Below are 26,901 nucleotides of genomic sequence, written 5' to 3'. Positions count from 1 at the left end.
ACCAAACGCCGCATCGTTCTGACATGACTTGACAGCAGTCGAGTAATATTATATTACACCTGCACTCCCATCTAAGCTTTGGAGTTAGGAATTCGGGTTAAGCAATGCTAAACAGTATACCTAATTCACAGCATATTAAATGTGATGCTTGACACGTTATTCTTTTAAAGAACAGTTCTGGAGTTAAGGAAATGTTGGTCTCAAATGTTATTGTGAACAGTCTCATGTTAATGCTAAAGGTAATGACATTGCAGTTAGCATAGCTTAGGACAGGAACAAAGGGAAAACAGCTAGCATGAATCTGCCCATCCACAGTTCACTTACCAGCATCACTTAAGCTCACTGATTAAAACATTACATCTGTTCATTTGTTTACTCTGTACACTGTGCATTTATTAAATTATCACATCAGAAAACCTGATGAAAAACAAGATATCGCTTAGCATATTTCATAGCCTACTCTTATAGACCTTACATAACATTGATTACTGGGATTTACAGGTGCTTGTAGGCAGATTTTGTACATGAGAGTCAGACTAGCTGTTTTCACTAAATGCATTAAGCTAAGCTAAGCAAACTACCTGCTGATTGCAGCTTCATATTTGAACTTGTTATATTTTTCTGCTTCGGAAAAATATGACAAGTTGGTGAGTGTTGGAGGTTACTGGCTGCATCCAGGAGAAATTGGTGGATAAGAGGCTGCTGCACCATGATTGCTTTGGTTGCTAGCATATTGCCATGGTCACCCATAGTTTATGTGGGAGACAACACTTGCAGTTTACTTTATGAACTACAGTAAAAGTTGAAAAAATACAACACAAACTGGAAACAGAACAGTCACCTTCAAAGTAAACTGCCATCAACCTTCAAAACCAGTCAGGAAATTCACATTTTCCCCTTGCAACAAGTGGTTGCCAGATAGTTGGGGACTGGTTTCCACACACGTGTGACCGGGGACTTAGAAACACTTGACTCAAATGAACAGAGGGCTTAAAAAGAAGTAAAAAAAAATAAACAGTCTGCCTCCCAGGAGTGAATCTTCTCTATTTGTGTTATCTATGGCTCAGTCTCAATATCAGCTTTGACTGACACACCACTCCTGAGCTCAGTTCTGGCCAAAACATGACACCTGGATACTGAATGCCTGCCGGCACACCTGCTGCTCCACTGCAACTAAACACAACGCAACTATAAATCCTCACACTGCAAATACAAACATGCACACTCACAGCATAGATGTGCAAATGCATGCTTGTGTGCACAATATCGCACACCCACACATAAGGAGTGACACACAATAATGGACACTTTTCTTTTACAAGAGTAATTAAAGGACAAGTCAGGACAAAAATAAATTAGCTATAGTGTAATTCAGACAGTATTTTTGTGCTACGATTTTAGGCTGAGGTTTAATTTCCAAATAATACTCACAGGGGAGGAACTGGTCTATTTTTAGAAAGTCAGAAATACATAAATAATTCCACGAACCAAGGATTACCAATGAATTCAATTAAGAGCTTTAGGCCAAAAAAGCATTTAACAGGAACTTTGCAGCTTTGGCATCTCTTTCTTTCTTTCTTTTGTTTTTTTAAATGGGTCTTTGTATGGTGTGGAGGCCCACAAGGGCAAGATAAGCTCACGGCTGACCTTAATAAATATTTAATCACTCTTCATTTTGTTCATTCATGGTGGTGAATTAAGTGACACAATGCAAACATGTTAAACAACAGGAATGGCATTCTAAATATTCAATCCAAGGTCTCTTTAAAATGCAAGTTACCATGGAGCTGTCCAAAGCAAATGACTGGGGAGGAAGGCAAGATGACAGCCCAGCCCCCCTTACTCTAAAACAAACACACACACACACACACACACACACACACACACACACACACACACACACACACACACACCACTACCACAGAAAATAACTGCAGTGGCTTCTCTCCTGCTTTTGGATTTCTCTGGCCACAGCTGTGGAAAAGTTCAGTTGGGAAAGCTGAACAAAATGGGGAAAATATGAGATTTGGGTGAACGGGTGCATGGAAACTAACATCTACAAGAGCTCTGACTTTATTTTTTAACTAAAAGACCAGAGAGGAAAGAGCTGTAAAGTTGGAGCTATGCTAAGCCGACAGAGGAGCGGCCTCACGGATCACACACTATTTCTAGCAGTCCGGCACACTGACAGTCAACACCACCCTGCACACATGGCACATCATCGTCTTACTATGGTAAACACTGTCAGAGACACACACACGCACATTTCACAGGCAGGCATGCTGGAACACATGCGCCGCAACATAGGAAACTACCACAGGAGGCAAAAAATAGAGGAGAAATTAAAAGGCATGGGCATGTTTTTGATCCATAGAGCACATCCTGTGCTGCTAAATGCCAATAAAAGCTTACCACACAGACACTTTCTGATTAATCTGGCATTTGATTGCATGAGGGATGATGACAACACGTGTCACTCGGTAACGGTTGTTTTATGATACAGATGTTTTCTCTGTCATCTAAGCACAATCAGAAAATCATTTGATATGTTCATAATCAGATAATCAAATGTCATTCCAGTCAATAGACACACACACACACACACGCACAAATCCCACCACCAACACCACTAACAATGCTCTACCAGGAGTGAGTTAGTTGTTACTGAACTACGCTGTGAGTAATCCGACCTACGGCCTGATGTGCTATTAATCTGGTGTTAAAATGCACCTAAATTAGTGTGAAGGATAGAAGCCCGCCACCGATTAGAGTCTTAAAAAATAAAAAGGAAAGCAAGAGGTCTGAGGTGTCTCGTCCCTTTGCTTTGCATCCAGAAGAGGAGGAGTGCGGGATGGACCGCCACCAGAAGGAGTATACTATGAGTGGAGGAGGATGATAATTATCAGAAGGGAGGAAGGAAGGTGAGAGTTGTCTGTTTTAGAGGATCCACGGGAGTTGAGGCCATGCCGTGTAGCCGTCCTACCTGGCTGCTGCTGCTGCTGTTGTGACTTGGCCTTGACAGATTTACCCGCTCGGCTGGATGTCTGGGTCCCCGGTTTACAGCCTCCTGGGTTAACCTGAGGACAGGACCGGTCATGGCTCTTGTCTCCACCGCGGGGCAAAGATGAGCCTTCAATGCGCTGCTTCATTTCAGAAGACAGCATGCGGCCTTTGTGCATCCACTCTTGCATCTTGTTGACAGTGACACCATGACCTTTGTTGGCCGAGTTGGCCACCTGTGTCTGGAGTTCAGTCAGCTCCTGCTTGTTGTCGTGACCCTGATGTGTTGCCGTCTCGGTGTTGCTGTCTGAGGAACTTGTGATGCTGTTGATGGAGCCACTGCTCTCATTCAGCTTCCCGTCCCGTTCTTCTTCAACGCCATCATCTTGCAGCAGCTCCTCATTGCTGACGGCACTGCAGAAAACCCGAGATTCAGACAGCTCACCCGCTCCTGTGCCTCCTTCACCTGGTTCAGCTTCTTGATCATCACAGATTTCAGCACTTTGCGTTCCACAAGCCTGAACACTCTCTGAGAAGGCGTCCTGGTACCTAATCTCTCCATCACTTGTAGAGCGTGACAAAGTAGGTTTTTTGGTGAAAGACAAGTTTGCCATGCTCTTACTCTTCAGCCTGCCTTTAAGTCCTACCTCTACAATCCCAGTGAGACAAAGCAGCAGTGAGTCGGTGTCTGACACCTGCTGAGGGCTTTGGTCCTCTCCTGACGACCAGGAGTCACTGTCCCTGTTTTTCAAAGACAACCTGGAGCACAGGCTGTCCCTGGACGGGCTGCTACACGATGAGGTAGCCTGCTGCTCAGTTACACCACCGATCTGCTGGACATCCATGTTGATATCATTCATAGCATTGATAAGAAGGTAATAAGCCTCTTTCAGCTGGTTCCTAAGCCTGTCTGTTTCCTGGGCACTGTTACTATCACCAGCCTGTCCTTTATCCTGACCAGGCTGGGTGAACTCTACAGTCTCTGCTCTCTCACCGTCAGTCATTGGTCTGATTGTTTCGTAGAAGGGCAGAATTTCATTATCGTAGTAATCGTCATCTTCGCTGTCTAAAGGGTATGTGAGTGAGGGCTCTGTGGCGCACAGGGATGCCATGTTCACGTCGCATATTTCTAACTCAGTGGGGAAAAAAGTGGGACTCAGTAGACCACCTTTAACGTCCCCGGCATAGTCAGGATCGTAGCTCTCAATATTTCTGATTACAGAGTTTTCTTCGGTGTTCTTTAACATGCGGTTTGGGCACACGCGTGCGTAATTTCGTGCGTTTGTCTCCAAAGTCGGTCTGCTGTCAAAACTCCAGTTGGCATTGCTTTCACGCACGGCCAAAACAGTCCCTACCATGTGCCGGGAGCACTCTCTGTCTTTGGGCTCTCTAACCTCACCATCAGCTCCTTTAAACTGGTCCTCTGATGGTCTCCCATCCCCTACATGCGCCTGTACCTGCGTTCTGCTTAAAACTGGATTTGAACTGTCCCCAAACCCGATTGAATCTCCGACCGAAATGCAGTGTTTTCTCTGCACATGCGGTTCAGGGAGTGGAACACCCGCGGTGACTCTGTCAGCGGACCTGTGCCCCGGTTTTCTCCTATCACCCTCCCAAAAAGCATCCCCCCCAAACGGCAAGTCTCTTTGAAGTGGGACCCCCAGGAGCTCCTCATTAACCCGAACCCTGCCCCCGCGGCTTCGCTCTCGGGGACGTGAGCCGGCCAACTGCGCTGAGCGACTCTGCGCTACTGCTATATCCCCGTCTGTCTGCACCACAGCGCCGTCAATATAATTCTCGTACGTACTCATTCTCTCTGGCATGCAATCCAGATCTGCGAACAAGACTATGGAGCGAGCCTCATCGGAGTCTCGCTGCGTTTGCAAAACTTTTTCTTTACCTTCTCGGCCCCCATTCACCGCAGCGGCAGCAGCAGAAGAGCCGTATCCACCGCCGACCGTCGCTCCTTTCCTGGATTTCTTCCCCCGGAGTTTCGCTAGTAAAGTCCTCCGCAGAGGATCAGCCATTCCTTTCCTTTGCCCCCCCACCCCTCCCCCGTCCCCCACTAGTTAATTCCTCCCGGTTTCTTTTTGCGCAGTTGCTCCAAAAGGAAAGGATCGAGTGGGTTCTCCTTTGCTCGCCGCGGTCAAAGCTCGCCGGGTGGACGGGCTCCTCTCCATTCTCCACTGTCACCTCGGCTCTGTCGACCCACTCACTCCAGGCTCACTTCGCTCAACTGAACCACCTCTCTCTCTCTCCCTCCCCTCGCTTGCTGCCACACGCACACACGCACGCACACGCTTTGGCTCTTCCTTTCTCTCTAGCGCCTCACCTCACCCTTTCCTCATGTTTGCATCTCAAGTATTTGAAGCATTTTTCTTAGCTTTAAGTTCAAGTAGACGAGGCTTACCTTGAACGTGATTTATCCGAAGAATGTTATATGGATGCTTTTTTGTGGGGTTTTGTGTGTGTGCGTGTTTTTTGTTTTATCCAGATGGAGTATCCAATCCAAATACACACAAGAGGGGTTCACTGGTGAGTCTAAATTGCCCAGAGGTGTGAAGCTATCTATCTGTCCGGTCCCACTGCATGGCTTTGGATAATGTGAAGCAGGGCATACATTTTGGACTTTTAACTATACTTTATTAAGTTTTAGAGCTTACATTCAAACTCAGAGTTTAAGTAAGTAATAGAAAAACAGAAAGAAATCCTGTCTTTTCAACGTCTACTTTAGAAAATTGGGGGAAGGGATTTAGCAAGAAAAGAAAATTGTTTTTGATTAACAAAAGATTTATGTTTTCAAATTGCAAGACAGTCTGGGCAAAATTCCAGAACATAGTAGTAGAACATAGAAAACACATTGGATATTTGCACTGAGACTACTTTAAGAAAAAATTGTGTCATTTTCAATTTAACCCTCCTGTTATGTTGGTTTCCAGGGACACCAATTATGCTCCTGGGTTAATTTGACCCGGGGCAAATTTACTCATCCAAAAGTGTCAGAAACACTGGCATTGATTATTTTACAATTTTCTTTTATAATTTTGATTTTTTTTTGTTTTGTTTTCTGTAGTGATGCAGATGACATGTGACATCTCTTCTGTTCTGGGTCAATCTGACCAGCAACATAACAGGAGGGTTAATGGCAGCAACGAACGGGGAAGTTGGGACGGGGTAGCAAAGGCTGGAGAGTAAGAGGTGTTAAAAAGAAACAAATGGAGGAGCATATTGCAGCTATTTAGATTAACAGTCCACAGTTCAGTGACTGGGTATAAAAAGAGCATCTCATAGAGGCAGTTTCTCAGAAGTAAAGATGAGTGGAGGCTCAACAATCTGCAAAAAACTGTTTCTACAAAGAATAATGTTCTTTAGATTATAATTGTTTGTATCCTGTGTGCAACAGACAAGGCCAGAAAATCAGTACTGGACTCTGGTGATCTTTGGGCCTTCAGGCGGCATTGCATTCTTGTGGTTCACATTTATTTTTACCGAATGAGGAAATTTATCTACATTTGATATTTCACCTTTGCTATTTTCAGACAAATATACAGATTTAAATGACATGTAAATGATTTTACAGTGTTTCAGTTACAGGTTTTCTTGTGAGGAAATGCATTTATGTGGAAAAACAATGGTTTTATACAAATGTATACCACTGACATATTACTGATGCAGTCCTGTATGTTCATTGATAAAAATGCAGTACAATAATTTAAAAAAACCAGACAAACTGTAAATCTTGGTCAGAGTTGCCATAAACTAAATGTAGTGAAACAAACAAACTCCTTGGGATGAAGCTGCAAATGTGCTTTGCATCTAAACACGAGTATGGCTCCACACATCACAGAACTTCTCCGTTTTGGTGATACATGCGTATAATTGTAGCGTTTTAAGCTTTACGTGCAGAGCCACGGCGCGGGTGATGGGGTGTGAAGCGCAGCTCTCGGGAGCTCCTGCCTCTCTGCTAAAATTCAACACATATTTGTCCCCAAAATGTGAATTAAATTCAGTTGGAGAGCAGTGAGCCAGGACTTCAAATTACTGCCTTCGCTGGTAGTTGTGAAGGCATTTCAGCAAACAGCAGGGAAAACAACTTTCATCTCATGGGAAAAATGTGCTTGACACTCTGCGAAGAGAGAGGGAAAAGAGAAAAACACTAAGCTTAAGAAGATGGCGATGAGGTAGCTACACAGTGTTACTCTTTAAAAATGAGCAGGATCGCGTGTGTAATGGGGAATTTGTCTTTTCATTGCTTTATCTTTACTTTTACACACACAATCCCTTTTTTTATCCTCAAAATGATACCAACGTAAATAGCCTGGCCTGCCTGATGATTACTGGACTGACACTTTTATCTGAAGTGTATCTTCTGTAATCCTCTCCTCTTTGACCTCGCATCTAACCCCTGTCCCTGTTCGCGGGACAACCCGTGTCTTAAAAGCAGCCGAAACAGCAGTGAAAGGAATGAAACATACTTGACTTCAACCTTAAGCCGTTTGTTTGCTGTTGCCTCTACTTGGAATGTGCAAGAGGATGAGCTGCTGAAAAGCTGCAGTGGGTGTATAAGTGCACAAGCGCTCTGTATATACCCCTCCCTTTAAGACATGCACATACCCCCTCCTGCACATACACACTGACTGGATCTGAATCCATTGTAAGCCTCTTGGCATCACTGCACCTCTGTTTTCTAAAGTCTACCCATGATTGAGGGCATTTATTGTCAGAGCCATTCATCAGCAGGGCCCCAGCGTCCACACTTTCACGCACCCCTCCACCCACCTCCACTACCCTCACTAAAACATGATAAGCATCTGTTATGGCCCTGCAGGAGCCGCGTAGGCCCTGACGCCTCGGCCTGCCTCCCCGACTGACTGACTAGACCCTGTCTGGGCAGTTATTTACAGGTCAAAACCTGCAGGCTGCATATTGTGTGTTTGTGTTTGAAAGAGAGCTAAAGAGAAAGCAGGAGACAGATGAGGGGGGGTTAGGGATAAGAAGCTAGAAGCACAGCAAAGGATGCAGACCTCTGAACTTTAAAGAAGGGCAGGAGTTATTCAGTGGGCTCACTTCAGGGCATGAGCTATCTCTTCTTTGTGACAAATTAGTGCAATTTTCATATTTAAAATGTCTCGCATTCTTCGAAATGTGCTTTTGATTCCTTTGTACCAGCAGCAGTGGCTGCCCGTAGGCACAGCAGTGTGAGACTGGAATGCAGAAGATGGTTATCTGTTACTCAGTAACTTAATTAATGATTATTTGGGTCATCATTTGATCTGAACTGAGTCAGAAAATAGTGAAAAGTAGCCAGCATTATTTGGCATGAGCTAATGTTTAAAAAGTAGATTTTACTGAGAAGAAAAAGGGATGGAAATATCAAAGTTTTAGCAGTACTTTTAAAGATTTGTTTCAATTTAGTAATGAATTACTATAATATTGGTTACTGTTTCACCTCTAGTGACCCGTGCATTGAATATAAAACTTGTGAACTTACAAATTAGACTAAGAAGATATAGCCTTTTAAAAGATTTAACTAGAAAACATTATATAAATAGATCATACTGGATCTCAACGGTTTGCCTACTGGTCTGGATGTCACACTGCCCACCCCTATGCACTCCCTCTAATAATATGACCATATAATAATAAGTGATGCCTGATATGATACGTGTCTTCTTGTCTCTGTCTTCTTGTGTTTATACCCCGCTCTCCACTTAACCATTAGTTATTATTAAGCTCTGGCTCTCATCCACAGTGTATTGTTTTCCTGAGGTTTCTTCCTGTTAAAAGGGAGTTTTTCCTTACCACTGTTGCCAAGTGCTTGCTCATAGGGGACCGTCTGGAATGAACAGGGCTATAACGCTCTGCCTGTCTTCACAAACAGTGAAAAAACATACACTGCATTGCATTTTCTGACATAATCAGAAACATAGGCACTGCCATTTAATTAAGGCCATTTCCACCATACCGTTATAAATACTTACTCTAGCACCAAATCTGTCTTAAATATGAACAGCACCTGCTGTTTCCGTAGCATTTTCTAAATCTACAGCATCCAACTGGTTAAGGAAATGACAGCATTTAGTCTTCCCAGAAAGTAGGGCAGAAAAAAGACAAGCACACTATTGTTTTTTTTTTCTTCACTCAATTTGATGACACTGCAGATATGTAGAGCCTTATCCCACCACACTGCTTCACACAATGAATTAAAGCAGATTCAAAGGAACCCAAAATAAAGCACGTGTTATGGGTTGCTCAGCGCGCTGACTCGACGGTGCAGGAGGAATGGAGAACGTTTGTTGACCTTTTTCTGTTCTGCCTCCACCAGTTACTTGTGCCTATTGTGAAGGCAGTAGCAGAACATCTGCTTAGCTGGCCTCTTTTCACGAGGCCTGGCCAGAGAGCGTACCAGGAAGAAAAGTGAATGTGTAAGTGTGTGTGTGTGTGTGTGCGACACAGTGAGGAAAATAAAAGGATTGAATGTGCATATATGTGTGTACGTGCACGCACATTTGCGCATGCACGCGAGCGTGTGTTGGGATTCGGAGCTTTGCAGCTGTTGGGGCTCTCCTCCTGATGGCTGCCCATTGTTTCCTCTCTCCGTGTCTCTGGCTCTCTCTCGCTCTCTCTGTCCCAGCCTGTTTATGGGCCTTCCCCCTTTTTTTTTTTCAGTGCACACCGCAGCTAAATTTATGCCCTTGGACAGAAGCCTTTCTCGGGGTATAAATTAGGCTGGATGCTCCCTGTCAGAGTTGCAGTGCCAAGACGCTGCAGCTTTACGTTTCAAAGAATCACAATATTGTCACAAGCATTCCTTTACAGTTTATTTTACTGCTGAGGAGGACCTCTTATGGTGCTTCATTATATCCGCAGCACAGTCTTGTCAAAGTTGTGGGCATATTGCAGCTTTAATCATGTTCGATAAGCAAAACCTTGTGTTCCATAAAGCGCAAGTTAATTGTTGTCAGGGTGGAAAATCCATTTATACACTAATTAGATGCTCTTTTATGAGATAATCAAGAGTAAATTAAAAGGGTCATTTTGCAGTGGAAACAAATAAATAATTCAACTTCTTTGGCTGGGAAAAAGCGCACTTGGGAAATGCTAAACTGCTTGGTATATACTTTAGTTTATAGAACGATCAAACAGAAGACCCTTTAATCTTTGGGCTGAGCCAGGTTGACTGTCCCCTCTTCTCTCCTGAGTCTTTATGCTAAGCTAAGCTAAGAGCTTCATTGTTACCAGACAGTCATTAAGCTGGTTTTAAGCTTGAAATGATGAAAACATCCACAGAAGTGATGCATCTGTGCAATCAAGCTGGGGACAATCATTATGAACTATAAACTAGTAATTACGCTACAATAAAAGGACAGTATCTGTGAACTGGTTGGTGTAAATATAAGCCTTTAGTATCTCCTGATACTTTCTCTGGAACATAGATAAGTTCTTATCAGACATTAACCTGACTGAAACAGTTGAGATATTGACTGAAATACTATTGGATATATACATATTGAGGAGAGTGAACACACAAGCTGCCTTAAAGATACGATAAACATAATGAAATTGAACTGAATGTAAAAACAAAAAGTTTTGCTGTCATGTAAGTAGAACACAGTGTCACAACAGATCAGCGCTTTGTGGTTAATACATGTGTTTAGACATACTTTCACAATATTCACACAGAAAAAAAGCACAATCATGAATGAAGAAAAAAAACTGTCTTTGGTCTGATTGGATGAATTAAGGACAAATGGCCAAAATGATAGGATACCCATAGATAGCACCCCCCAAACACACACGCACAAACAGAGAGAGACTGGGGAGACTGGGCTGTCTTTGGTGTCTGCTCCGCGTCGTTATCAAGAGACAACTTCTGACATTTATCATGACAAGAGCTCAGTCTTCTTATCTCTGCTACTGTTCTCTATCACCGGAGAAGTGTGAAAGTACGTTCCTGTCCCTGACAGCTTCACGGCCGTCTTGTCATGCTCACTCTGTCAGATCCAGCACAGAATCACTGTATATTATCCAAGCTGTATTATCTCTCATCCAAGGTTCTACACTTGAGTTAAGATGGTGCTCAGTGTCTTGAAAGCTAAATATATTTTCAGTTTCTTTAGTCAATCCAATGTGTAGCAGAAAAATAATCTGTCTATAAACTTAAATGACAGCTTTGCTTGTGTATTGTGGCAGTTTATTTGTTTGAGTCTCAACCCATAAAAGAATCCCACGTCTTTTAGTTTTTCAGATTTCAGATTGTTGTCCTTCTTTACTCTGCCGCTATAACCTTTATTTGTCTTTCTGATGACACTGCTCTTCTCTAAAAACCTTCACAGATGTTCTTGGTGGTATAAAGGAATGGAACTTTTTTTTTCAAGCTTCAAACATCTTTTGGAAATATTCGGCTGCAATCAGTGGTCAGCACCACAATGTTACTGTAAACTGCAATATTATGTTACAGTCTGACCACCCCGTGCTCAGGCTATGAGAAAAGACGCCGTGGTTTATAACAGATAAAGCCTGATCAGAGTAAAGCAGTAATTTTGCTCTTTTATAGTTTTCTCTAAAAGTATATATTTTCAACAATTTAATATTAATCATTAATGTGATCCAAATGTACATTACTGTGTAAAGGTTTTCAGCCACACATCTTTTCTTTATACTTTTGTAGGAAATGAGGAATGGTTGCAGGGATTCATGGAAATGGGCAACCATCCATGGAAATAAGGCGAAACATCATCTGTACAATTCTAACAAACTTAGGAGTCAATAATTGGTATGGCAACCCTTATTCTTCAGCGCAACCTGTCCCACAAAATATTGAAATTTATTTAGTTAGTCCTCAGGAATAGTTTTCCTTTTTTTATTTTATTTTAAATGACATTATAAATCTCTTCTTTGGATATCGGGCGCCTTTTTGAGTTGTTCTTTATCAGGCTGATCCCACATTCCTTCAATAATGCACTGATCTGAGCTCTGGGGATGCCAATCCATGGCTGATAGTGTTCCACTGTGTGTTTTTCTATCCAAGTATGCTTTTTCTACACTAGCAGTGGGTTTGGGATCAATGTCATGGTTACAAATGAAGCTGTTGCCAATCAGACCCTTTCCAGGTGGTATTCCATGGTGGATCAAAATCTGATCCCCAACACCTCTGATTCATTCAACCAACCAAGCATCCATCCATTTTTTTATCTGCTGCTTATCTGGGGCTGGATCTCTTCCCTCCCTGGAGGAGGACACCCTCTAGTTCCCTAATATAAAGAACCACCACCCTATTCTACCATACCAGAGGCACCATTCCAGATCTCCATGTGACAAACCCACAAAAGCCTGAAAGAACTGAGGGTGAATCTCATTGTGGAAAGGACCACAATCCAACACAGCGTCCTGTGTTTATTTGTCAGTTTTATTTGATCACAACACTGTTTTTGGTTCTTCAGGTTCAGCACCTGAATCCTTCTGCTTTTTAGCTGGACTCCAGCACACACACCTCTCTCTGGACTCCAGCTTCGCTATATTATAAGGGAGAAACCTCGTTAGTTAATTCTGTGCACCAGTCCCTCCAACCTCCCTGACACTGCCCCTTGAGCTCACTACACCACCCCTCCCTAACAGCTGAGCCAGGGACCACACCTCCGCCACACTCATCCACTCCAGAGACCCTGCCACCAAGGAATTGTTTAACTGCTTTCGTGACCTCCCTCCCAGTGATGGGGCAAGTCATCTCCCTCTTTCCTGTTGCTTTCTCTACAGAAGGTAATCAATGGGATTGAGAAGATCCTTGAAGTATTCCTTCTATCGTCCATCTGTATCCTCAGCTGAAGTCAACAGGAGACCACTCCCACTGTACACAGTGTGAATAGAGCACTGCTTTCACCTTCCAAGTCACCTGACCATTTGACAGAATCACTTCGAGGCCTCATCCAACTCCTCAAACACCTGAGTTTTTGTTTCAGCTACTGCCAGAGCTGTACGTAGTACCTGTCAGCTTGATGGTTCCGTCCACCTCCAGTTTCCATCATCTGGTTTGGGGATTACAACCATGGCAGGCACCAACCAACCTTTAACCATAGCTGTGCACAGCCACCTAAGCAATCAAGGTGTGGAAGACGGCCCATTCAGACTTGGTGTCCCAAACCTCCTTTGGAATGCTTAGAAAGGTCTGCTGGAGGTAGAAGCTGAAAATCTCATGAACTGGAGCCAAGGCTAGATGTTCCCAGTGCACCCTGACTACATGTTTTGACATGCTGAGCCTGTCATGTATCCTGATCAAACACGTTGCCTCTTCAGATTATGCCCAACCAGCTCCATGGGCTAAGGACTATTCATCAGGTCCTCTGCCTTGTGCTCCCTCCCCAGGCCTTACGCCAGAGTGGAGCAAAGCCTGGACTCTTACATAGGACCAATTCTCCTTGGAAGACTACGAGGGGGGGAAAGTCAATTACATAGCACCTGGGATCACATTGTTACACAAATGCCACCACTATGGTAAGGTGGTGATTCATAGAAGTAATCCTGACCTCCCCTGTACACAGTGATGGTGATTTGAACCAAAATGTAAAATTTAAGATTCATTACTCCATAAGACCTGTTGCCATGATTTCTAGTTCTTTTGTGATGGCATACCTCAGCCCTTTTCTCCCCTTCACTAAGAATGGCTTGTTGACAGCCACCCTGTAAGTGAGTCCAATTCTGAAGAGTCTTTGGCAAACAGTAGATGAATCAATAGGAGGGCCTTGCTGCATCTGTTGGGTTCTATCTCAGGTGTTTGGTGGATTTTTCCCCTTTCTTAAGGACTTGACTTTGACAAACTATTCATGCGCTGTAGATAGATTTTCTTAATGCCTACCGCTTCTTCTTCTGTCTTCCACTTCACTTCACTTTAGTTTCCTAATTTTTTAAAGACATACTGCAGACCATGCAAGATATGGCCAGGTTTTTGCCCATAAAGAAATGAGGGGTGGCTCACGGTTTTTGCACAGGACTTTACTTCAGATCAAGGCAGAAAATTGTATTTGTTTCCCAAGTCTTAGGAGATTTTCTCTTCTGCTGAACATCTGTTTGACACAATTGGCCACACCAGATTGTTGGTGTGAAAAGCAGCTGTTTGCCTCTAGAAAACATCCAGGGATGAGTGGAGCTTTTAGGGACGTCGGTGAGTGTGTTGACCAGCATGGTGTGGAGAGTGTAAATAAAACCATAAAGTCTGCCACTATAGCAGCATGACACCGTGGATGGAAAAGTGAGTCAGTCCACAGCTTTGGTCAACTGTGAAAGATCTCAACAAGTAATGGAAGGATTGCGATAAATTTCTCTAGACATTTACAACTCCTAAAAGGAAATTTACTTTCCCTCTGTTGTCACGAGCAGTCACAACTTATGGATAAACTATTATAAAATATTTTAGATCATGCAGCTACAATATCAGTTAGCCTGAGTTGTCTTTTATTGCGTGTCTGTGTAAAAAAAAAGAAAAGAAAAAAGAAAAAGCAACCACCGCGCTATCATGCCAATCATAAGATGATGAACCTGGTATATATATTGTACATGTGAAGTTGCATTTAGCTGCTGTTAGGTGTATTCTTTCTCTCATTGGCCCCAATTTCCCAGCAGCACCAGACATCAGCCATGGTTACATTTACATACAAGCTGCTACATTGTGCTGACAGTGTGAAAATGTCATAAGTCAGGTAGCAGCAGCTGCTGGGAGCCAGCTTAGTAAAGGCCCCTGAATACTCGGTGGTCATGATGAGGTCTTGACCTTCCAGTAAATGTGTCAAGAGTGATCTAAGGTTAGAGTGACACACACTCCTCAATGAGCAGAGTGATCCAGGGAACAGCCGTAACTGGAAATCTCTTGCAATTTGACTTTACATTAGTACTGTTTTATTCCTTCAAATGACCACAAAATGTTATATTCTTAAAATGCGATTTAGATATTGAGAATGTTAAGTGAAGTTTTGCTGCATTCATTCTGTTTTTGTTAAAAGTGTGTAACATAACACTAATATGTTCTCTTTCATTAAAGATAAGAGGATAAGGTTAGCCATGTGTGACTGCTGGCGGGATGAAAAATGCTTTCCTGTGGTAAAATGATCTCTATAAGACAAAGAGGCTCAAGTCAAAGAATGCTGTGGATATCATATCAAAGACAGAAACAATTCAACAGCATCAAAAAAACCTCACAAAAACTAAGCTGGAATTGTATTTCTAAAGGCAACGCATTGCAAAACATCCATCTCCTGGGAAATTTCCAGACTGACAATGAGATGAATAATTCCTAAACACTGATGGATATGACCTCGCTGGTCTTTGCTCATTCAGTCAGTACAGAGAGGGGTTATTTGTGCGTAAATACAGCTGATAAAAATCAGTTCATCACTGCTGTTCTGCAGGCGCTGGTACACATTTCAGACAAGGCCAGGCACATACCTGGAGGCTGGAATTTTATCAGAAGCATATTCACCACTATTTCATGTCAACCCATGATGACAGATAGACCAGGAATTCCTCTGATCACTAAACTGTTGCAAAGTGGAAACTTTTTTCCCCAATTCTCAGAAAACCATTATATTTACTCCAATGGCCACAGGAACCTAAAAAATGGATTGTGAGTTTTACAGTCTGTTGCTTTGATAACACAAATCTAAAAAACTTAATGGCTAAAAAATAAACAAATAAGCTATTCAATAAATACACAGACTTTGCAACTTAAAAGGTAAATGACTCTTTTCAATAAACAATTTTATTGCCTCAATGGTTTATGTTGCCCAGAAAGCTATAAATATACCGTAACACTGAATTCAGAGAATTGCTGGAAGAAATAAAAGATCCACAAAGAAATACGTGTTCCAATACTCGACGTAGTCTAAATAAACATATAGGAGGTTATTTCCTGTTGTAGTCCCTGGTACATGACACTGAATCAACAGTTTGAATGGAACAAGCACCTCAAGAAAACTGAGACGACACAAACTTCCAAATCAAAGATTGCCACTCCCTTTTTGACAGACACAACATATATACACAGCTCCTGATTGTAACTTGAGTAGCCAGCATTTATGCAGTCACACAGCTGACCTCACCATAAACATTGATGGAGTTTCAGTGTAGCCTAAAGGCGACATCTAGTGGCCATAAGCAGGAACAACGGGGGAATGGTGCAATTTCAGATTTCAAAGAACAACACACAATCATATTTTGGTGGTGAATGGGCAGTGAGTATACAACACAAAACAAAGTACAGACCAAGTAAACCACCACAGCCAAACATCACTGTTATTATACTTAATTAAATTTATAAAACAGGAAGTAAACACACTTACAGGTCAACATGTTTTGGCCTTCAGGCCTAATGGCTATGACTAAAAACAATCCTGGTGAATAATTGAAGTCCAGCAGAGTCAAACAAGCACAATCTCACAACGTTAATTGTTTGGAAATGATCACTTTTGTACAGCTGTGATATCCTTTATCATTGTGCCTTTAAAATACCCCCTTAGCTTGTTATTAAGTCCAAAATCACAGCTGTTAGCCTTTAGCCTTTGCAATGGGGCCATCAAATGATGTTTTTTGATATTACATGATATACAGTGCTTAAAAGATTTATTAGACCACTACCCAGAGTAAGGCTTATACCACAGCTCCCCCAAATGAAAGATATTGGAATTACCAAAATCATTTTATGTTTCTGTAACAGATAATCCATCTTTATTCTGAATTATATTTTTAGTGTTAAATACATAACTATTTTTTCCAGCAATTTTCAAACTGTTTTACTGAAAAGCAGAAAAAACCCAGTAAATTATTATTTTTGATTAAGATGCCACCTCAAAGTTATTTACCTGCACTCCTGAACAGAAACAATGGTGTTAGTGGTTTATAATTTGGGCCTAGTAGCAGGATCGATCATTTCTGACTTGTTATTGTAGTTCAGTGTGCCGGCTCAGACTTGGGTATAAAAGTGTGAATTCAGTTTGTCATTTACCTAAAAAACTACAACAAGTTTGAGCTTTAAACAAGTTTTTCACAGATGTTCTTGTGCTTATGGCAGCTGGTCTGATAAATTTAAGCACTGTTAACAATGTTGCAAACTGAATCAAATTAAAAAATTCTTATGTGCTCACAGTCTTGAAAAAACAAACTACTGCTTCAAATTATAACATGTACATACAGATAAAACAACACTCTATGATTGCATGCTCTAATGCAGTGAATGCTCCCTGCTGATGGAAAAGATTTACATTGCAGACAATTTCCTGGGTGCAGAAAGTTTGGTCCTCACTCAATCTTTTGCCTGAGGATCCTTTTCTCTTCTTCAACAAAGTTCTTGTCAGATGTGGCTTGTCCAAAGTCCCTCTTCCTCTTCTCCTTCTGCTGGAAGGTCTCCACTCGCCGTTTCTTGGCAGACAGCCCTGGCTTCTCTGACTCCTCATCTGATCAGCAGATGACGAGTTGGATGGATTTGGGATTTTGTAGAGGGACGGAGAGTAAAACATAATCTTTATTATTATTTCTCAACAGCACATTGTTTAAATAAACAAGTCCACATTTTCCAAGCAGGTGCAAAGCAGAAAGCAGAGCAAACGCCCTCATTATTTTACTGTATTGCACTCATTTGTTACATATAGTTGGATGGAAATACGTAGGTGGAATGGTGCAGCTGATATTATGCTTCGCATCTTTGGGTATTGATTAAACACACAAAGACTGGCCTGAAACAGATGTTTACATTTATAATCTGATACTTTTATTTAGCTTTTGGTATCATTTATTTTACATTTTTGTGGCAGCAAATCAAATAAATCTTTGTTAACAACTTCCAGCTCTTCTCTGAAGAAGTCCAAAAATCCTCACACACAACTTTTTCAACAAATTGAAAACGTTAACACAATGTTCACCTCTGGTATCTACTGTATTGCCCTTGTTTCATTTCCATGTAGTTCTTTTGCTTATCACAAGTTCATACTTTCTTGCTAATTTGCCAAATTATCAAATAACATAGGATTAAATACACATCAAAATTTATTGGGATTTTAAAGCCTGTGGGTATTGCACAACGGTATAAAAGAGCTGTGATGAGGAGAATGAAACTGAAACTCACCAGAGTCTGAGGGTTGCTCTTCTTCAGGTAGAAAACGAGCTTTGCCTGTATAAGCTTGCGGTGCGTCTTCCCCGTTGTCCTCGTACACATTGGACCACTTTATAGCCATGTCCATTCCAGGGGGAGGTCCTTTCTTCTTCTCTGGCTCTGCAGTGTAACTTTCAGGCGGGGGCACGGCATTTGTCTTCCATGGCTTAAATTCTCTGGCAGCCTTCAAGGAAAAAAAAGTGGAAAATTGGTTTAGAGAAAGTCAAACAGCAAAGGTGATCATAGCTAGTCTCCATAAGAGATTAAAGACAGTAAACTCTCTTTAAAATAAACAAGAAATATAACTATTATAATATGTGAATCACTCAATCACTTTATAGACTGAGATTATGGCTTGTGGTGTTGCTGTACTGCACTATGTTATAATGAAAAGTCTTCCTAACATCGTTTCTATTGGCCTCATTCACTTGCAAAGAGAGAAGACAGAAAAACATCTTTCATGCACCAGAATGACATCACACATGTGCAAGACTGTGGAAAAGTCTCAAGCTACACCTCAATTCTTTAGATGTTGCAAAATATTTACAGCGATTTATTGGAACATGTGTAAACACAAATGAAAATACGGCATTCAAGTCAAAAATGATGCTGAAAAGCATCAATATTAGACAACTTTAGCTTCCTTTTAAATTCTTTAAGTAGCCTAAAGTCCAGCCTAAAGTTTCTTGAAGTCCACATCAAAACACAATGGTTATGACTGTAAATGACTGTAGACAGTCACCATTGTACCTCTCTCCTGACCACCTCCAATTTAAACCAAGATTTTCAAGTCTTTCATCCCTCCCTGTTTTTCAGTCCGGTTCTTGTGTAATCTGGCAAACCGCAACCTTTTCTCCTCCTTTCCTTCATTAAGAATGGCTTCTGGACAGCAACCCTTCCACCGAGACCATTTCTGATGAGGCTTTGGCAAACGGTAGATGGACCAACTACAGGGCCAGATTTCTCTCTCAGGTCTTGTGTCAGGCCCTTGCTGGATTTGTTTTCCTACTGGTTAAGAACACGATTTTCAGATACAGTTCATCAGCTGTAGATAATGCCTTTCTTTTTTGTTTTGTTAGACTTGCCACTTATTTGAGTGGCCTCAGCTTCCACGGAGTTTTTAACAACACTCTGCACACCATGCCATCACATTTTTAGCTCTTTGGTAATCACCTTATTGGTGCAAAGACACTATTTTATACTGTCAACCTGTGCACTCTTTGGCATTTTCATAGGGTCATCCGAAGAAATTAACAAATAATATGGTTTTTCAACAGGCTGATCGTAACAAAGTGCCTAAAAACTCTATTTAAAATCGGTTCTTTGCCAACTGTAGACACAAGATTGGTTCATCCGCTTATGACCAGTGTTGGGACTAACGCGTTATTAAGTAACGCGTTACAGTAACTACGTTATTATTGTGGTAACGAGCACGGTAACTAGTTATTATGCCAAAATCAGGAACGCGTTACTCGTTACTGGGATTTAGATAGGGTCGTTACTCGTTACTTCGTGTGGTGGCTATCGCGGAGCTTCCACAGATTCAGTAACATTAGCAAGTGGTGGAGGCAGCAGGTGGATGAAGGAAAAGGGAGGCAGAAGGAAAAGAGACCCGAGGCGGCCGCCGGTCCAAGTGTGAACTGAACCTCAGGTAAGAAGTTATGACCTGCAGTCTCTCTGGGTCAGATATAAACCAAGTTTAGGTGGAGTTTATTTTCGTTATTCTGACTTTTTCCGTACTGCGTGCTAGCTAGCATGACGGAGTTTCTATACAGCTGGGTGGGTGCTATGATGTTAATGATGTTGAACTTTATTTTGTTCATAAGTTATTAGAGTTGCCAACCGTCCCGTCTGGTATTCAGAGAAAATATTACGCGTTTCTTATTGAGGTGAAAAGGATCAGTTTGTCCCGTAATTCAGCTACAATGAAAAAGACACAAAGCTGGAGTTATTCTGTGTCTTTGCTGCACAGCTGCCTCTTCTTCTTTCATTCTCCCCCCTCCCTCTCCCGTTTCTACTTCAATCATGAAAACTGATCAATGATCAGCTGATCGGCTCTCTTGTTTGTTTATCGCTCACTTTGCGCCGAAAGAGGAAACCAGCGGATGTCGCGCTAAACAACAGCAGCACGTTTAAGCTTGATCAGCTATTGTTAGAGTTTATTTAATATTAATTTCTAGTATCAGCTGACGTTTGTTGGAGCCACAGCTGTAAAGCTGCTGGTCATGATATGGTTTGGTTATCTGGTGAGAGGGAAACATGAAGATGAAACCAGGAGATGTCCTTACTGAATCATCAGAGATGAACAGGTGATGGAGAAACAGGTTTACCTTTTAGGTGACATGAATGAGTTGAAGGGAAGTTATGAACTGTTTCTGAGAGACAAATAACACCAGGATCCTTTTCTACGTAGCTGACAGCTGGTAACTGTGCAGGTGCGGATCTAGCAAAGTGTTGCCAGGGGGGCATGTAGGGCATTAACAGGGAAAGGGGGGCACAAAGAAATACTTTTCTTTCTTATTCTCATTTAAAATGTCTAGCTTTTAAAAAATAATTATCTGAATCTTACAACAAACGATTGATAGATTGATGCATATATACCATCAAAACAGTGTACATCACTGTCACAACAGTGTTTATTTTCATTCAAAGGCTTTATGATTTTTCCTATAATGGTGGGCCGGTCTCTAGTCAAAATGCCCGGGCCAATTTTCTGTCCCAGTCCAGCCCTGTATGCAGCTCATCTGCAGTCTGGTGTTGCCTACATCTTCCTATTCAGAAGGCAGAATTTCCGAGTTCTGAGTACAATCGAAAGCACCACGTCTGCAGATTTTGTGTTGGATGTAAAAGGCGCGCATGATGCTGTGACGTAGGCTAGAATCATGGCAGCAGTCAATGACGGTCCAGGCGTGGGATTTCTCTCATGGAAATATGCACATTATCTTTTCCTTTCTATTGGTCAGTGGCACAGTGCACTTGTGGCAAGTAAGCAAGCTAGAAGACTGGCAAAGTTATGGAAGAAACACATTAACAAGAGAATTCTGTGTAAAACCAAAGTTACTTTCCCTAGTAACTAGTTACTTTGAAAGTAACGAGTAACTTGAAGTAACTGAGTTACTTTTGAGAGAACTAGTAATGTAACTAAGTTACTATTTTAAAGTAACTTACCCAACACTGCTTATGACACACCTTGTTTGGAAGAACTATTGCTGAAGACCACTTAGAAAGGCTCTATGGAAGTAAATTATGAGGAAATGAATATGGCTCAATACTTCTGCACAGCCTGTACATATGAATGTCGTTACAAAAGTCTGATAACGTCTCCAACCAACCACTGCAGATAGAGCTACACTGTGTGCATCAGCAAGCAAAGAAACAGCGACCACTACTGGGAAGCCTGAGCTAGCACAGGTGAAGCCGATAATCTGCTAATTGTGGCTCGTACAGTGTTTATACTCATCTAGCACACCAGAGCGTGCTTGTTGTGGTCATATTAACCGCAGTTCAACGTGTATTTGTACCTCCTCCGGGGCTTTGACCGTCAGGCTGTCCCAGTCTATTTGCTTATTCAGCGGGTTATAGAGGAAAGCGGGTTTGGACACGGAGCGAAACAGCTCGTCGGGTTTGGGTAACGGAGCTCCGCCGGCATCTCGCTTGGTTCCCGGTAGAGAGGACCGAGCGCTCCCCTCGGCTTCGGTCCCCGCTTTCTTCTTTCGGCTTCCCCCCTGGTCATCCGAATCGCTGTCGTTGCTGCTGTCGCTCAAATCGTCGTAGCTCGAGAAGAACCCCAAAGAGCCCGTCTTCTTTTCTTCTGTCATTTTTCTGAGGCTACAAATACTCTATTGAGGAACAAGATACTGCTGTAAAACCCACGCGAAAATGAAGCTAGATCCGCTGACCCTAACTTCTTCAAGATCTACTCCATTTTGAATGAGCCTCCAAAACAGTTGTAAAGCGAGTAGATGGTGTCGTAAAGCCTGTCGTGAAGCCATTTCCTAGCAGGCTGGTGGTAATTTGCAATTCGACCAAAAGAAAATAAATCTTTCCGTCAAAGTCTTTCAGTATTTGGAGTTTATTTTAATGTTAAAATTGTTTCTGTATAATATACTCAGCCACAGTTATTATGTAATTAAATACAATTAATGGGCTGTTGTTTAAGCTCCATTTTCCTCTTTTTGACAGAGAATTTCTGCCATCTGCTGGAGACATTTGACAACTGCAGCCTCCGTACCGCTTAAAAAAGGGAGGTCTCCAGCTGAGGTGTAGTGCCAGAAAGTGAGCGTGTTCCAAATAGTGAATGTCGATGTTTCTGTTTGGCTTTATTTATTATTATTTATTTATTTAATTAATATAAAAAGGAACAGGATATTCAAAGGGATATATACACAAAATTACCTGTTTTGCAAGTATCTTTCTGACTCTACGTTATTATACCTACTTTATGTTACAGGGTCAGTCCATTTTAGGACACTTAAGATATCTTTATAAAATATGCAATGCTTGTGTCAATGTCTTGCATATTCTGTCGTCTCATCTTGCTTGAAAAAGACACTTCAAATGTAGGTGACACTATAAAAATGTTTTTACCTGCATATATAAAAGATATGCAAAAGTCAATTTGTCAAAACTGCAGATTCTAACCCCAGTGTTCTTTATTGAAATGTGTTATAAATTATAGGCCAACAACTCATTCACAATGGTTTAAATACAACCAATTTTACATACAATATTCAACTATAACTGAGCAAAAGTGATTAAATAGACTGAATTCAAGAACATGTAAGTCCATCTATCTGACCATCTTCATCAGTTCTTACAGTACATATCGTGCACCTAAATGTGTCCTTTTGCTCTCTCTATTATTCTTTCCTATACGATAGTTGCCCTGTGTCTCTCTATTTCATCTCCACCTTTCTCCTTCACTTATTCTCTGGGAAATATTAAATTCTGCCGCTTTTCACAGAGTAAACGTCCGTGTCATAGATATATCTGACAGCTCAGGTGGAGCACACGGTCCATCGGGAGGAGGGTAGCTTTATTGCCAAGCATTCAAAAAAAAAAACCCTGAAATCTGTGTTACAGCTGACCTGCACGGTTTGCAGTAGAACACGAAACATTATTTACCGTCAGGTCCTGACCCGTCTGTGCATTGTTAAGTTATGCAGTAAACGTGTGATGTGCTTAAATGTGCACATCCAAGTTTTCCCCCCACTACATGCCTTCTAATGCTAGATATCTATTAAAATAACTATATATACTACAAGACTGATCATGGCATTCTGACTTTTCCTAGTCAATATATAGCTGTCAGATAGATCAGATTTATGCCTTAAATATATATATGTGTGTGTGTGTGTGTGTGTGTGTGTGTGTGTGTGTGTGTGTGTGTGTGTGTGTGTGTGTGTGTGTGTGTGTGTGTGTGTGTGTGTAAAAAAAATAACATATGTCATATGTAAAAAAAATAAATAACAAGCTCACTACATCAAGCCAAACCTCCTGACCCACACTTCAACCACCTAAAAGGTTAAGACCTTCTTGGCCTTTCTTCTGATGTGTTAAGAGCATTTGCAGGCTCTAAAGTCAGCTAGACTTAAAGGGGCCAGGCATGACCCCTCTCTGTACAGGTCAAACACCTGCCACACTGCATAAAATAGACAAGGAAACATAAATCTAGCAGATATATTAAGCCAAACCTCCACCAAGGTGGCTCAATCACTGGGAACAGTATTGTATAGAGTAGGTAATGGATAATAGCTATTGATTAGTAAATAACTGGACACTAATAACTTGAGCTTTTTAACCCTTAACCTTATTAATTTCAATTCAATTGAATTTAACATCAAATAAAAACAACAGTCAGCCCAATGAATATCATACTTTAAGGCAAACACCTTAAAATAATACAGAGAAAGCTGTTTGGTGACAGTGGGAAGAAAGAAACCTCCGGCAGAACCAGGCTCAGCAAGGAGCAAACATCTGCCAGGACCAGCTCAACATGAAAATTTTGGGTCAACTTGAAAAAAAGGCAGATGTGAAATGAGGTGAAGACATTTTATGAAAGTTTGACCTTATTTGAACTCAGAGAAGAGGTCAGAGGTCAAAAGTAGCGTTACAATTCCCATATACCAACCCCTATCCCTAGACTGTAAAAATAAATATTGGTGCAAGGAAACACAGCTTTATATAGCATTTCTATCACTTTGACCTTCAGATTAATCCACTGACCTTGAAGTAGAGGTCAGAGGTCAAATGTGACATATTTTACATCTTTATATAGTACTTTCAATATGTCGCCAATACACACCGTGCTTGTAACAGTCATATTTCTAAGTTATAAGGCTTTTTGTCCATTTTTGCCCAATACATGACGTTAATCTTGAAGACATCAGAACTCTTTGTTTTCTGTCACAAAGATGTTTGGGAAATGTGAGAGAGCTTGGCAGCTGAGGACATTGTGTAAAGTTTGAACCTCCGAGTCCTTTTAGATTGACCTGAAATCTTGGATTTCTCACACACTCTTCTTTAAAAATCCTAAACAGGTCCGTGAGGCTGTGGATGATATTTTTGGACTCACACTTCCACAAACTGCCTTTTCCTTTCAAGTCTCTCTGCTCTGAGGCGCTGTAAGAACCTAAATCAATACATGAATAAAAAGCGTTTCTCTTTCTTCAAAACAGAGAAAAGAAAAGAGATCATCCAGCTGTTTCCAGATGAATGTCTCACATCCTGTCTAAACAAGACAGGATGTGAGACATTAAGAATTTGACTTTTTTAAAAACAAGTCATTAATTTTTCCATCGTCAGTTTTTTTGCCGAGTGAATGCTTACTGGTTTCCTCTTACATGTTTACAGTTTTTTCACAGTAACCCCAGTACTGCTCTCCTATGACATCATTCTTTGGTCTCCCATGAAAACTGAATGCACTTTGGGGATGCAGGTATTCTGAAAGAGAGATGATGAATAATCCAGCAGGATGGATACCCTCCTATGGCTTTTGTAACTTACTCTTCTGCGTCTTTTTGTTTTTGCACAGGGTGCCTGACTGTGCTGTGAGGAATTCCGCATGGAGGTGAGAAGCCACACCTCTCCAAGGCACTGTTTAATCTAGCCATTCATAATATCTCACGTCTTTACTGTATCCAAAGACTCTTCTATGCCAAGGTGGTTTCCTCAGACAGCACCTAGCAGATGTCCTCTCTTGCTCCTTTTTTCAGATAGCAGGATGCCTGCTAATTTGAGCTAGCTAATACTTTTCCCCTTTCATTAATCCACATTAGCTGACCACACAACAGATAGCTCTTATGCAGGACTCTGAATTGTTGCATCAGCTGCATGTGTTTTGGTCTACTCGAATGCATGCCTAATAATTGCGAGCATACTTTGGATCTTAGTTGTAGAAATCCTGTTCTCATTTTGGATAATTAACCCACAATCACCTTGTTGATGTTACCAAACAACACCTGGAGGAAGAAAAAAATAAGTAGTTTGGTGATCTGCCCATAAAAGCCAGATGCTTCCTTTCATCTGAAGAGCTTCATTTGTAGTTGGTCGTAGAGCATTATAAAGGAACTCTCTTGAATATTTTCATCGTCATCCTTCAGCTCTGCTTTTGAAATTGTCTTATATCAAACTTGAAGATTTTAATCAGACTGTCAGTGCAGCTAAACACATTGGTGACCTGTGAGCTCTGTTCGTGTACTGGGATGAAGGAGTGACCTTAAAAAGGCCAATGGAAAGAACAGACACGCCAGGATGACTGCCTGTTTACAGCACACATGGTACCTGTGTGAGTGTGTGTGTGGAAGTTACCAGAGAACCAGCGAGTAGTTCTTTTCATGCACTTTTCCATAATCTATGAGATTAAAGTTTGTAATGTCCTGAAGGCGAACGTTAGATGTGATATTACCATTCTCACAAGTTTTATGGTTTTTCATACTGATGAAGATTTAAGATTCGAAGCGTTTATTGTCATGTGTACAAAGAAAAGCATTTCTCTGTACAATGAAATTCTTTCCCTGCTGTCCACACACAGATGCCGGTTAATATGTACAACTAGATAAAATACAAATAGCATGAATAATTAAATGGAGACAAAAGTATTAAACAGATTTATGTGCAGAAGAGCTTAATATGCTGCTTTGATACGAGAGATGACCTGATGTGCAAAAATGATTATTACTGTTAAAATAGGTCAGCTGTTCAAGAGTCTGATGGGGAAGGAGGATTTGTTGAGTCGAGATGAAGATGAACTGATACAGCACTAATGTAAACAATTAATAAACAATTAAATAACAGAAAGTTCTTGTTTTTGTTTTTTTGATCAACTTTAGAAATGTGTGATTTTTTTACTGTGGGTTCCCAGGAAAAACAAAAGGTTTCCATGTTATAATAATAGGACCGTCTGTGGAAGTGTTTGTGTAATTTTACACATTGATTTCTTCCAATTTCAGCATTTTTAAAATGTGAAAAATGAGACATACTGTTGAAACTACACTTCTTTTATTAAAAATCTCAGGGATTAAATGTGTAGTTAAACTTCGTTACACTGACAGGAAGGAGAATTTCATTCATGATCAAAGTGCTCTGTCCATGGCTCACAGTGAAAAGTGAGTTTAACATCCTGGATGTTTTATTTTTGTATCACATAAAAGCATCACTTCTCACTTATGTTATGGAAGCAGCTAGATCGCTAGACTCCTGTCATTTTTTTGTACACGACAGTGCTGGGATTTATTTTCATTACAGTCTGAATAGCAAAGCTCAGGTTT

The 26,901-nt window shown here is 41.3% G+C and overlaps 2 protein-coding genes across 2 annotated transcripts in view; both read right to left on the bottom strand.

Annotated features, from left to right (window-relative positions):
• The window catches only part of syde2 (synapse defective 1, Rho GTPase, homolog 2 (C. elegans)), a 50,941-nt gene extending 45,912 nt beyond the window's left edge, over positions 1-5,029 (bottom strand). Inside the window, exon 1 of the mRNA XM_086269920.1 lies at positions 2,984-5,029. Within this exon, the coding sequence (XP_086126046.1) occupies positions 2,984-5,027 (2,044 nt within the window). The 5' untranslated portion in view covers positions 5,028-5,029. The remainder of the gene's footprint in view (positions 1-2,983) is intronic.
• Positions 5,030-15,726: 10,697 nt separating this feature from the next.
• On the bottom strand, positions 15,727-22,090 carry lg17h1orf52 (linkage group 17 C1orf52 homolog). The gene is made up of 3 exons (XM_086269660.1): positions 21,655-22,090; positions 18,107-18,317; positions 15,727-17,438 (listed from the first exon to the last, which is right to left on the bottom strand). The coding sequence occupies exons 1-3, from the start codon at positions 21,949-21,951 to the stop codon at positions 17,284-17,286; spliced, it is 663 nt and encodes a 220-aa protein (XP_086125786.1). The 5' UTR covers positions 21,952-22,090; the 3' UTR covers positions 15,727-17,283.
• Positions 22,091-26,901: the final 4,811 nt, after the last annotated feature.

Source organism: Aulonocara sp. 'chitande type north' Nkhata Bay, linkage group LG17 (assembly GCF_057382095.1).
Source record: "Aulonocara sp. 'chitande type north' Nkhata Bay isolate Kocher_YH1m ecotype deep benthic linkage group LG17, A_spYH_male_GT1.1, whole genome shotgun sequence".
Taxonomy (NCBI): Eukaryota; Metazoa; Chordata; class Actinopteri; order Cichliformes; family Cichlidae; genus Aulonocara; species Aulonocara sp. 'chitande type north' Nkhata Bay.
The sequence above is the reverse complement of the archived record's forward strand: the minus strand, read 5'-3'. Positions and strand labels throughout refer to the sequence as shown.

Excerpts from the sequence above, each read along its gene's own strand:
- lg17h1orf52 (XM_086269660.1), bottom strand. The coding sequence starts at position 21,951 with ATGACAGAAGAAAAGAAGACGGGCTCTTTGGGGTTCTTCTCGAGCTAC. Across the intron at positions 18,318-21,654 it reads CGGTCAAAGCCCCGGAGGAG|GCTGCCAGAGAATTTAAGCC; the intron begins GTACAAATACAC and ends TTTTCCTTGAAG. Across the intron at positions 17,439-18,106 it reads AGAGCAACCCTCAGACTCTG|ATGAGGAGTCAGAGAAGCCA; the intron begins GTGAGTTTCAGT and ends TCTGCTGATCAG.